Source organism: Eutrigla gurnardus (assembly GCF_963514095.1).
Source record: "Eutrigla gurnardus genome assembly, chromosome: 1".
Classification (NCBI taxonomy): domain Eukaryota; kingdom Metazoa; phylum Chordata; class Actinopteri; order Perciformes; family Triglidae; genus Eutrigla; species Eutrigla gurnardus.
Genome location: NC_139915.1, coordinates 8,499,223 through 8,512,318, shown reverse-complemented (window position 1 = coordinate 8,512,318; position 13,096 = coordinate 8,499,223). Strand labels below are relative to the sequence as shown.

Sequence of the window (13,096 nt, the reverse complement as noted above, 5' to 3'; positions counted from 1 at the left end):
CTCCAACAGCTGGAACAATCCCAGAAGAACCATCTGGCCCAGCTTAAGACGCAGGACGAAGATCACAACAACCTCGTGGCTGCTGTTAAGAAAAAGTTCAAAGAACAGTTGGCGAGTGACCGCCTGGTATGGTGGCAGAATAGAGACTCCCTGGTAAAGGAGGGCCTGAAAGACAAAGCTTCCTATGAGGCTCAGCTCAAGAGTGACCAGGAGGAGAAGTTTTCTCTCCTTCAGGCCACTGAGAGCCTCAGCCAGGCTCTCCAAGAAAAAGAAGAGGAGTTGAAGAACACAGAAAGCTCCTTGAGGTCCCAGCTGGACGACGCTCAGAGCCAGATCCAGAAGAAGAAGAAGCCATGGTTTAAAAGGCTCTTCACGGGACATAGACACTGATGAAAGCACACACACACACACACACACACACACACACACCAAATTGGCCCAAAATTTATAATATGGAAAATAATGTATGCTGTTTTATAATTCCTATTTTTTAGGAATTATAATACATATATATATTAATATTTAAAAAAAAGGGTGGCACAGTGAATTGCACTGTGTCGTGTGGGTTTTCACCGGGTGCTCCGGTTTCCCCCCACTACTCAAACAAACCAATTTGGCCCCAAAGGTATATATGATATATTCTTCCCTTGTCCATGTGGGTTTTCCACCGGGTGCTCCGGTTTCCCACAACTATTCAAACAAACCAATTTGGCCCCAAATGTATATATGATATATTCTTCCCTTGTCCATGTGGGTTTTCCACCGGGTGCTCCGGTTTCCCACAACTATTCAAACAAACCAATTTGGCCCCAAATGTATATATGATATATTCTTCCCTTGTCCATGTGGGTTTTTCGCCGGGTGCTCCGGTTTCCCACAACTAAAATACGAAAAAAAAAACAAAAACAAAAAAACACCATGTGAAATATATATATATATAAAAAAAAAAAAACCCTCTCCGGGAACTATCGCCTTACCGTGGTGGAGAGGTTTGTGTGTCCTTATGACCCTGAGATCTGTGTTGTCTGGAGCTTTGTGCTCCTGCTAGGGTTTCCCATGGCAAATTGGTCTCAGGCGAGGGGGCCAGACTAAGAATGGTTCAAAAGACCCCATGTCTAAACGAGGAAGAAGAGGAGTGACCCAGCCCGGAAGAACCCCGGGGCCCCTGTCTGGGGAGGGAGGGCCTGTCAGCGAGCGCCTGGTGGCCGGGCTTGCCATGGAGCCCGCTCGGGCACAGCCAGAAGAAGGGACATGGCAACCGCTTCTCAGCCATCCTGTGGGCTCACCACCGGGGGAGGAACCTGCAGGGTAGTGTTGCTTTCGTAAACGTAACGAAAATGATGACGAAATATCGTCGTCAATTAACCTTTATTACGTGAGAAAAACGAGACGAGATGCAACGAAAATGCTGGTCATGTGACGATAACGATAATTAAATGTATAATGCAATATTGTAGACGAATAAAAACGAGAATAAATGTGGTTTACAAAATAAAAACTATGCTAAAATGTGTCTTCATTTTCGTTGACCTAATTGAGACGAGACGAAATGTTATAACGTTGTTTCGTCTCATTTAGTCGCATTATTATTAGTAGGTTCGTTCCAGATGAACTGCACCTCGCCTGGAAAGCAGACGAGATCAGCGGAGGAGGCGGAGCCTAAACGCTGCGCTCCAGTCAGACAGTTTCCATCGGCCTTCGAAGATTTGACAGGAAGTCATAGTAAAAGTTACATCCTGTTAGACGCGATTTGTAGGCTATTTGTAGTTTGCGGATGCCCGTAACAGGACAGTGCTAATGCTGCTAGCGTTAGCTGTGCTGCTAACGTTTGTTTCTATGATCGAAATGAATACGGTTGTTACTCGAGAGTTCAAAGTATGCGAAATGTCCATCCCCGTCAAGCTATAATGCTAACTTAGTTAGCCAAGCTCAACTTACCTGTCTAGGAGAAGAGTAGCCAATTCTGCATTCGATTTCAAATTCCTCTTAGCTTTCAACTGTCTCCACCATTCAAATGCATCCCCTATATAGACCCTTGCTTTGCCTCGGTTTTTATCTTGGCGTTTTTGTGAATCGTAATGAGCTCTTTTGGGTTTGGGTTGCATCCGCCATTGTAGCTCAGACGAAACTGGCAACCCGTGGTTGCTCGGCAGCTGAGACTCTACTGACTGCAATGATTTGTAGACGCCACGTTCCAAAACATGTTTTCAAAACATAAACATGATTTGCGGTCCGCAAAAGATTTTTTTAAATGCGAATATTTTGGCTGTACTGTTGTTGTTGGTGAGTTCAGTATCTTATATGATCATTATTCCTGAGTCTCTATGACATATTAGGATGATTTTACAGCCAGTTTAGATTTCTTACATATTGTACCTTTAAATAATCTCTCAGGAAGTTATACAGTTGCATTTATAAGAGAAAGAAAAAGAGTCAAATAAGTATAAAAATAAATATTAGTAATATGTATTGCCAATTTTTTGACAGTTATACTGTATTAAATGTGTATCTGGGTAGTGTTGCTTTCGTTAATGAAAATGATGACTAAATATCATCGTCAATGAACCTTTATCCTTTATATGAGGAAAACTAGACGAGACGCAGAAATGCTGGTCATGTAATAACATATTTGGTTGTTAAAATAATATGCTGTTAATTCAAATCAGAGCGTCTTCTGTGTCTGGAATGGATGTATTCTTGAGTGTATAAGGTAACAATAATATAATAATAAGATACCCTTGTTTGAATTGTGAAATGGGTTTGGCTAAATATAATCTTTGACTAAAACTAGACTAGAATTTCATCAGTTTTCATCGACTAAAATAGTCACGGACAATTCTGACTGAAATAAGACTAAAATGCTCAGACTTTTAGTTGACTGAAACTTGACTAGACTAAAAATAGGATGGACATGACTAAAACTAATAAAAACTAAAATGATAGCTTGAGACAAAGACTAGACTAAAACTAAAAGTAAAACAGGCCGCCAAAAACAACACTACTGCTGGAGATGTATGTTTAAAATCAATCAGAAGCTCTGGTCATGTTAGCGCCTGCAACAGCAGTAGTTGATTTATTGAGTTTTTATAATAAGCACTAAAAGCTACAGACTTAAGAAAATATTTAAACTGTCTTCAAATTAGATTCCAGCTTACCGTTTTATTTCAGAAGCTACTTGTAGGGCACACATTTGTTGCCCGGGATTTGTAAAACTTGGCTTTCTGCTCGGACTACGAAAGACCATTGATGATCCCTGTGAGGTCCAGCAAGACACTTAATTTCATTTTTATCTGGATCAGTTGGCTTAAGACTGAATATAACACCCCTGCCCTGTAGATGTCAGTGTAGCAGTTCAATGAGCTGGAAGGTAATACATCACTGTCTCAGATAATAATTAACATAGAAAGTGAAAGAAATCTAGAGCAAATGGGGGGCGGTCAGCACCCCTTTTTAATCAACAACCATACCATGATTGGACAGGAGACTATTGTCTAAATATTACTCTTCACAGCGTGTAGGTCATAATTCAGGCACTGCAAGTCACCTACACACTAATTTGTATCCCTTACCTTGCTGAGATTAATGCCTCATTTGAAAAAATGCAGTCCTCAAAAGATGTTATTGATTTCCTATGTGAGCCAGATAGATTCGGACATGAACCATTCTGAGCTGAGGAGCTTAAAGCCAGAAACGATCTTTATTATATTTTCTGCTCAGCACCTTTTAGTTAGCTGTGATTCAGCGGAAGGAGGCTCTCCGAGGAGAAGACAATAACATTGAGTCACCTTGCTGCATTGTGAGCCTCTGGCAGGCGAGAGGAAGGAATCAGCAGCAGCAGAGACCATACTGCAGAGCTGCACTGGACTGCGCATCAGCTATGTGTGTATTTGTGTAGGAATTAGTATGTATAAGTGTGTGTGTAGTGGGGAAGATGATGATTAATCATAGCAAGGTCAAATGAGTGGGTGTAGCGGATGATTACGCTGCAGTATGGACAATGTTCCAGCGACCCCCAGGCTTCATTTTGCAGCCTGGTTGAACAATACACCAAATTTGGGAACCGCAATATCAATGATAAAGTGACATTATTGATTAATTGATTAACAGCATGGCTTGTACATCTCTGCTTGACCTTACAATGCAGGGCACTGATTCCCCACAATGCATCATTGTTTCTTCTTTAGATCTGTTGCATTTGCGTGGACCTGTTGCCGGTGGCATAATATAGGATTTTATGATTCACACATTTGATTTGTACCTTTTTAAGTACAGTACACATGAGTGTGACATTAAAGGAAACGCCAGCATACATATCAGATGTCTTGCATGGTGTCGGGCCACTAACACAGCCCAAACAGATTTAATGCTCATTGAGACCCGGAGGTTTACAACGAATTGGTTTCTGCACACCAGCTGCACTATCATGTTCTTTTCGAGGAAACATTTTTTTCTTCCCAGCCTTTGTAGAACAGTGCCTTAAACCACTGGAGAATGTTTCAACAAAGCACCACCAAAAGGGAATCACAGATCAAATATTTATAATGTTGACAGATGCTCCATGCTCACTGATGTGCACCCAGACAGTGTTATGTTCCTTTCAGAAAGGGCACATGAAGATTATTGTAATTTACACCTCACAGGCAAAAACAAGGGGAGGGTATGTCTGCATGTCTTTCTATGATTGTTTGATGGGATACCATTGGCTCTTCCCCATTTAAAGCGCATAACGTTACATCATATAAATGATAATGCAGCTATATATAAGAGAGCACGGCATGATGGAGTGAAACTCTGCTGCTTGTCTTTTGATGCTCGATGCTCAGCAAAATAATTCCTGTGCCAACACTACTGTGACTTTGAACACTGCCTGCCCTCACATAAGCCCAAGTGAGATTTATGGCCGGCAATGGTAAGTTGGGCAGGTCTGTTTGATGCAACGTAAGCATTATTGTAATGTGTCATGGTCAGGAAGGCTCTCTGTCCTCAAAGCGTGACTGCAGTGGAGGTGATGTGAGGCTGACAAACTTCATCTAAAGCTTCCATGCATGCACATACATTGATTCCCACACTCACCCACACACACACACACACACACACACTCACACACACACACACACACACACACACACACACACACACACACACACACACACAGTCTGTCTTAAGTGTATCTTGTCTTCATGCAGCAGTTACCATGCATATATGGGAAAACATTCATAATTTTGGGTGCAAATGCAAGATATCTGAATAACTAGATCTCCTTTTTCCTCTAAAAAATTTGCAATTGAATTATTTCTGCATTTTTTAAAATATTTTTTCATACAGTATACACACTGTTGAAGCGTCTACATGTAGCCTACTGACTTTGTTTTGAACTTTTATTAAATTTGCTGCTCGTTAAAAAAGAAACCACAATCACCTATAGTTCCTCAGACACGACTGCCACCTGTCTCTTTATAATCCTGTGATTAAATATTACCATGAGGATGCAGGGTCAATTGTTTTATTCTCTCATCGCTCCGACACACACTTACATCTCCACGTACAGTAGCATATTCATTAATTATGAGGTATTTTTTGTAGTCATTTAACATCCTGTAAAGGAATTTATTTTCCTTTTACTCCTTCCTTATTACTATATTTTTGCAACTAGAATTATTTTTAAGATTGGCACATTGGTTTATAGTGTATATGTCAACATACATTGTCAAGAAATCATAAATTGTTAACCCAGTGCACTCTCACGACACCCTGGGGGGCTACACCCTACTTTCCTCCGCAGTGGGCTTCCTCTCTCATTCTGTGGCAGAGTCGTGAGCTTTGTTTGACTAACTAGCGGACTGCTACTTGGGGGGGAACTGGGTAAGTGGTCCGTTAGCGAGTTTGGTATTCTTCCCCTTTAAAAACAATGCAGCCCTAGTGGTGGTTTTCTTTTGGCTCCCTGGAAAAGTCTGCGGAGGGAGAGAGAGAGAGGGAGAGGGAGAGAGGGAGGGAGCGGGAGAGGGGGGACAAGCCTAGCCGGAGAGGAGAGATCATGGCGGCACCTCTCGGACGGGACACCCTACCTGACCACTGGTCGTACGGAGTTTGTGGAGACGGCCGGGTCTTCTTTATTAAGTGAGGCGCTTTATCTATTCTACGTCTGCTACTCTACGAGGCATCATTAAGGGTTTCTTTTTGTTGTTTTTATTACCGCTCAGTAACAGGTGTCTCTCTTGCAGTGATAAAAGTCACAGCACTACTTGGCTACATCCGCGCACTGGGGAACCTGTTAACTCGGGCCACATGATACGGTCAGGTACGCCACAAAGTATCCGCCGTGCGGGACGCCGACAGTTTGCGCTGCAATGTGTTCCTCTGTCTGTGGCGGGCCGTTCAATGTGGTTTTGTCCCCCTTCGTGTTGCAGATTTACCGAGAGGATGGGAAGAGGGCTTCACGGACGAGGGAGCCAGCTACTTCATCAAGTGAGTGGCTCGTCGTTTCTCCCGACATTTGATCCCATCAGCGACTTGTTCTGTGTGGAAAAAAATGCTTTTCTGCGGCTCTTTTCTGTCCTCTGTCGCCGTGCAGCTCCGCCTGACACGTTTGGTAACATGACTGAGTTCAACTAGATTAAAAGGCGGCGCCGTGAACACAGTGTTTCTGCTCTCAAACACATGTAATGCAGGCAGTACGACAAATGACACGCAAACGCATCACCATATGGATTAACACACATGGGTCCCCTCGGGTAGGTGGGGGCATTTATCTCTGCCTGCATTGCTAATGGAAAGTGGCAGAGCCTAGCAGGACAGGAGGAAGGTTATTAAAATTCTCCTCACAGCCTCCATGCAGGACCTCTACTCTTTCCATTAGATAGGTGTGCAGCCTGTGTGTGTGCGCGCGTGTGTCTGTGTGTGTGTGTGTGTGTGTGTGGTAGATGGACTGTAAAGGTTGCAGGAGAGGGGTGTGACCATGTGGTGACAGAGATGTATGGCATGGTTGCATTATTGAAGCAGAGAGGACAGGTTTTACAAAGTCACAGACCGCAGAGTGAAGTTTTTATTTAATTTTTTTTAAATTTTGGTCAGGATTTCACATGTCCTTCACACACATGGACGCTGCAGGATTCAGGTAGCAAACCATTCCATTTGCATTTCCATCTGCAGTGCTATGCGTTTGCATGGATTCTGGACCGTGGCGGTCAGCGTATATATCAGATGGCTGCTGTGAGAGAAATCAGGACACAAGCTCACCAGCAAATCACGCTGAAACCAATCACCTAAGTCTGGCTCACAATGATGGACAGAAATCCTGCTGTAAAACAAAGTGGGGACGAATTCTTGATTGGAGCTTGATGAATTACAATGACTCCTCCTGCATTAACTTGTGTAAGGTTTTGTAGTTCCACTACCCGTTGTCATATCATGGCCTTTTTTCAGTTTGCCTCGTTTGTTCCAGACCGGGGCTGCATGCAGAGGTTTTTATATCCCCCATAGCTGCAGTCTTCCTGAGAGGGATAGTAACGTGCTCTGCAGACGCCGGTTTGCAGCTCTGAATTAACAATGCAGCCACTTTTTTTTATTGTAGCAATGCCTGCTATAAAAAAGGAGAAAGCTGTGTGATAACAGGCATAGTCTAGTAGTGGAACCAGACAAATGGATGCCTATGCATTCAATAGCCACTTGGAAAGACTTTTCTTGGCCGTGAAAAACATAAAACGGTTTCAAATCTAACAAATTTGTCGTTGCTAACAATCACACCTATTGTGTGTGGAGTAAAGGTTGTCTTTGTGTTTCCCTCGTTCACACACTTTTTCTGTAAGAAGCGAGAACAATACAACAGTGAAGTTGTGTGATATATGGTCGGCTAAACATTAAAAGGCTATTAAACCGGTGCACTACTTGTTGCCCAGTCGGCTTGGTGGAAGGATCCTGGGTTGCTCCCGCTCTCTGTTTGTTGTGTTGTGGAGGGCTCGTTTCTGGGAATCAAACTGAGGACACGAACGGCTGCTCATCTTGAGCACCGATGACATATCTCTTTTGCATGAAAGGAAATCAAATCATTGTTTTAGTAGGTAAAAACTGCGAGGTGATTGTTTTTATTCATGGTATATTTGTATTTTGAAATTGTTAATACAGAGATACATATCTTGGTTCACAATTATCAGCTCTGAATAAAAACGAGGTAAATCTCACCAAAAACTGATGAAACCCTAAATACATGAGAATCAGGATACATTTGTTTTTCCGAATGTGTAAAATAACATAAATATCAAGCGAGTTTGACCATGCAAATATTTGACATTAATTTTGGAATTAATTACTGTGTCGGGAAAATTTGTGCCATAATTTGATGTTGGGAAACCGTCATTTTCTCACTATGGAGAAGTTACTCCCTGGTAGTTTATTTGACTTATTGCAGACCTGGATGATGCCAGTTTTCTGAAGTTGTCCCATAAGTCTACAGGTTAATTACTGGAATGGTCACTTGTATTAATCTTACTTAAACTTGTTTTTCAGTCAAGCACACTGCCAATTATACTCAAAGAGTCGATGCACAGGTCTGGTTAATTTGTTACTACTACTTCTTAAAAACACAAGTTGGTTTAGATTAAAGGTTAAAAACTCTCCAGGAATATGTTAACAGCTTCAATGCAAAAATATCCTTTGGTTGTTGATGTTAGCTGGCAAACCTGGAACACTGACGTGACATAAAATGTTGGAAAGGGATGGACAACTTGCAGTGTGGCCCTATTTCAGATCATTCATAACATCACAAGTGTTATTTTTTTAATGGCTACAACATAAAATTCTCATTAATACTACACTGACATCTCCCATTAGGAGTCAGTTTAGGTGCGTTTGTTTTGCTGCTCCAGGGTGAAATTCATGGTTCTGTGTTTCCGATTAAATTTTCATCTCACGCTACTATAATTTCACTTAGACATCCGAGTTTATGAGAAACCCTCTTGGCCTGGGATCCGATTTTCAGCACAATGCGAGTTGGCTCTTGGATATGAACAACTGTTGAACCCACTTCTCGTCGTTAGCTGACGCAGACGACAACAAACTGAAGCAGGACTGAAGTCCACACACTGCTGCCGTGACAACGGTCCGTAGGTTTGGTGGTGTGTTGATAGTGGAATTTGGCTCAGAAGGAGTACAAAGGAGGGATTGTTCAGACACTGACCCTGTGGCTAAACTGACATTTATTTACACCTCGCCGTCAGCCAGCCCCCAGACCTGCACTATCTGATTAATGGTTGCTGATGTGATGTTTGTTTTTATGTGCCAAATGTAGGGGGATAATCCTTTTTCAGTGTCTGAACTCTGTCTGAAGGATTTATTTATGAAAAAAATATATTTTAAATGAAGTAGCTCACAATACCTTTTGATACATTAACAAATCAGTAGATTTACATTTTGAGATTGGAGCAGAAGATTCTCCAAACGAATGGACGAGGTCTGTCGCCATCTGTAACAGATTGAAGTAGAGTTTCTCCGGCTGTCATACTTCTGGCAAAACTCCAAGGAAGTGACCCAATTTGAAAAACGTCTTCCTAAAGCATCTCATTCTCTCTGTAGATAATATGCCAGAGATGAAACAGGTCTGTGCGTCGAGTTAAACATTTGTAATGGAATCAATTGAAGTAAGGAAATTGGAGCAAAAGAAGGCTGAAAAATGAGGTGGGGCAGTCAGATGAGGTAGACGTAACTAAGTAAAACTTGCTTTTCATGTTATAATTGAAGGATGCTACAAACTGTCATTAACTTTAATACATCTCTCATATAGTTAAAGCTGGGGAAACAGAGTTCAGTAAGATTTACCTTACTCACTCACTGAGCATAGGAAGTGTGCAATACTATAGCTCCCTGAGGGGAAAGTGACCCCACTGAGGTACAATGGTGTCCTGTTGAGGACACAGTTCACATTATTGAGTGGACTTACAAAGCTGTGGAAAGAAAGTCCAGGAAGAAGTGTATGTTGTCAAACTCTTAGATTTCACACCAAAAAAAAAGGCCTCGGTCTCAATGTCACATACTCGTCTGTGATAAGCCCATCAATATTTAATAGAAGATATCTTCCCATTCTCCTGCTGCTTGTTTTGCTTTAAGTAGCCACCTATTTCTGGACAATATGACTTAATTAGCCATGGGATGTTTTGGGAGTTTTGAAGCAGGGCATTTTAATAGGGGATGAAAAAGCAGTTTAGTGCGCCTACAGGCCCTTATCTTAAGGCTATTTAATGAGGCTTTCTTTTTCTGCCAGCACAGCAAATCCATACCTCATTGCTGAGTTCAAAACATCATTGCTGAAAAAGATAGAAGAAAATAAACTACCCTTTAAATGACCTTTGCCCTTGCAGATTTGAGATTATTTTAACATTAAACAGATGTATGTTTGAATCCAGGGTTACCATTGTGCTCTGTCCAGAAAAATAAATACACAGCAGATTTCCTCAAATACTGAAAAAGTATTTGACTTAACCTATTTGGTGATATATTGGTAGAAATTGTTCCTTTGACACTGGACGTGACAGTTCAACTTTTAAAGGGAGGTAAAACTTGTGATGTGTTTCGTTGTGCAGGTGAGACAACTCAACTACAGCGGATGTACGTTTTAAATGGTTTTCCCCTTTGGGCCCAGGCAGGAAGACAAGTTGGAAGTGAGTTTTCTTTTCAGAGGCAAAAAAAAAACAGCAGAATCTCTCTTCAAGGGAGAACCCTTTTAGAAGTGGTCACTCCTCAGATGAAGACTCTTCAAACTTCACCTTGAGGTCATGTTTTAAAGCAGTTTTTTGCTTATTTTATTTATTATATAAGATTACAAGAGTGGATTTAAAGGGAAAATACATGTTATCATTACATGTTGCTCACAACCTTTTCTCACTACATTAATTTTGTCACAAGGAGCATAGGCTTGAGGGTTTTCAATGAAGACAGCTTAAGCGGGACAATGTTCTCTTGTGCTCACAAGAGAAACATGTCACATTGAGCAATTATGCATAAAACATCTGCACCATCATACCATGCAGAAATCCACACAATTACATATGGTTCACTCTTTTTCTTCCAACTGTGTAAAATAATAGGGATATGTATGTACTGAATCTATAAAAATCAAGCCTAAACTTAATGCTAAAGCTAATGTTAGCTTACCCCCGTTGTTAGCCGTTAGCTGAGAAGCAGCTACATTATCTTTGCTAACTTCGCTATAAACATATCTCTTACCTGATCAGTTTGAGCCAGCGATTTCTTGTCTTCTCATCAGAAGGGAACCGAAAAACTTTTGCATATATTTATTCTATTTTTACACTCGAAGTTTGAAGCCAAAATATAACTACAGTATAGATGAATTCTGTTTCAGATATACATCACTTCTGCAAATGCTCCAGTCTAAAATTCTGTCTCTCCCTTTCTCTTCCTGCCCTCAAGCTGTTTGTAGAGGCAGTGACCTTCCGCTGAAAATCGATATTCTGACACCGTGGTGACATTCTTGTCAGGAAAAAATCCCGATGGATCAGATTACTTTTGCCTCATTTTGAAAAATAAAGACATTTAATTCGGGGGACATTATGGCAGTGCACTGCATTTATCATGTTGCAGGAAATGCATTGACAAGTTAGACTTCTTACCCTTATGTTTTCAAATGCTTGCTGGTTGGAGAATTTAGTAATAGGGTTCAGTCTTATGTGCTTTATTCTATGATTGAAGCATCATTCTGCATTTAATTGTATTTGCTGCCTCCTTTTAATTGAACTCCCAGATTGTTTGCTTCTCTTCCCACCATGTGTGCCTGGCAGGAAATGGAAGTACTGAATGAACAGGCTAATTGTGTTTCAAGGTCAAGAGATTAGCAACACGATGGCGTTCTCTTTTGCCAATCTTTGCACCACTAAAGAAATGTGTTTATTTATTGAAGAAAGTGATGGTTAGAGCGGAGAGAGAACTTGATTTCTCCCTCTCTCTCTCTTTCACACACACCCACACACACAAGCTACACGAGACAATACAATTACTTAATTTCCCTGTCCCAAACATGAAACCTGCGTAGACACGACCTCGCCTTGCAGCACAAATCATTAATCCGGCAAAGATTGCAACAGCGCACATGCCACCGTCGTCAGCAGGAGATGCAACTATTCTGAAATTGAAAATTAGCATTCATAGCCGAGGAAATGCAAATGGGATCTCTGTGAGGTAGGGGGTCCTCTCCCTCTCAAAGAGTAATTTATGTTGCCCATCGTCGTTATCAGTAGATGCTCGTATCATGTTTAAATCGTGTCCAGCTATCATGGTGGTGCATCTATCTTCTCTCTGTGCACATCAGGCGTTTCAGAAACAGAGCTGTGTTGTCAATGTCACGTCATTCGGGGACGTATTACCAGGGTTGTGACAGTTAAACGATACATACTGTACAGTTACTGTTGGGGCTGAGAAATAGAGTTTGAGGTTAAAGCATCGGACTGAATAAAGATGATGAAAACAAAGGGTAGATTGAGAGTCCGGTACAGTGGACGTCTGTGCCGAAGAATACAAAGGAAGCTTTCCACCAGGCCTTGTTTGGACTTGAAATATCTGAACCTGCAATGAATGAATACATTAAGAGCTGCAGAGGCCTGAGGTGTCCTGTGTGGGACGATATGAAGAATGAGCCCAGACGGCTTGTGCAGTCCGAGCTGGAGCAGGAGTCGGAGCAGAAGCAGGGCAGGGGAGATGCCCGAGCCGGGATGGGGTCCTGCTGCTGCAGTTGCCTGCCCCTTGTCCAGGGGAGTGACTCAGCTGAGCCCTCCAGTTTGGGGGAGGAGAGGCAGATTGAGACAAGGTAACACTAGTTTAATGGTACTATAACTTAGTTAAATGCTCATTTTGCTTTGTGTAAAATGTTTTTACACATCCAAGCTTCTACAATCGACCTGTATCGTGCTCTGATAAAACATTCTTTTTGATGCTGAAAGGAAGCTCTGCACCTGAGTACATACAGCTGCTTCTCAGGAGGAGAGAAAGAGTTTGTATAGCCTCCCTCTGATTGAATTCAGATGACGGATCTTTCTGCCGCATTCTGTCAGAGTGTGACTGGAGCCACTGCAGAGAGAAGCAGGTCCCACACTGT

At 41.8% G+C, this 13,096-nt stretch overlaps 1 protein-coding gene across 7 annotated transcripts in view; it reads left to right on the top strand.

Annotated features, from left to right (window-relative positions):
- The first annotated feature begins 5,996 nt into the window (after window positions 1-5,996).
- The window catches only part of plekha7b (pleckstrin homology domain containing, family A member 7b), a 62,580-nt gene continuing 55,480 nt past the window's right edge, over window positions 5,997-13,096 (top strand). For all 7 annotated transcript variants that reach the window (XM_084018533.1, XM_084018532.1, XM_084018531.1 and 4 more), the window contains exons 1-3: window positions 5,997-6,117; window positions 6,222-6,298; window positions 6,408-6,465. In XM_084018533.1, coding sequence (XP_083874659.1) covers window positions 6,035-6,117; window positions 6,222-6,298; window positions 6,408-6,465 — 218 coding nt within the window. In that variant the 5' untranslated portion in view covers window positions 5,997-6,034. The remainder of the gene's footprint in view (window positions 6,118-6,221; window positions 6,299-6,407; window positions 6,466-13,096) is intronic.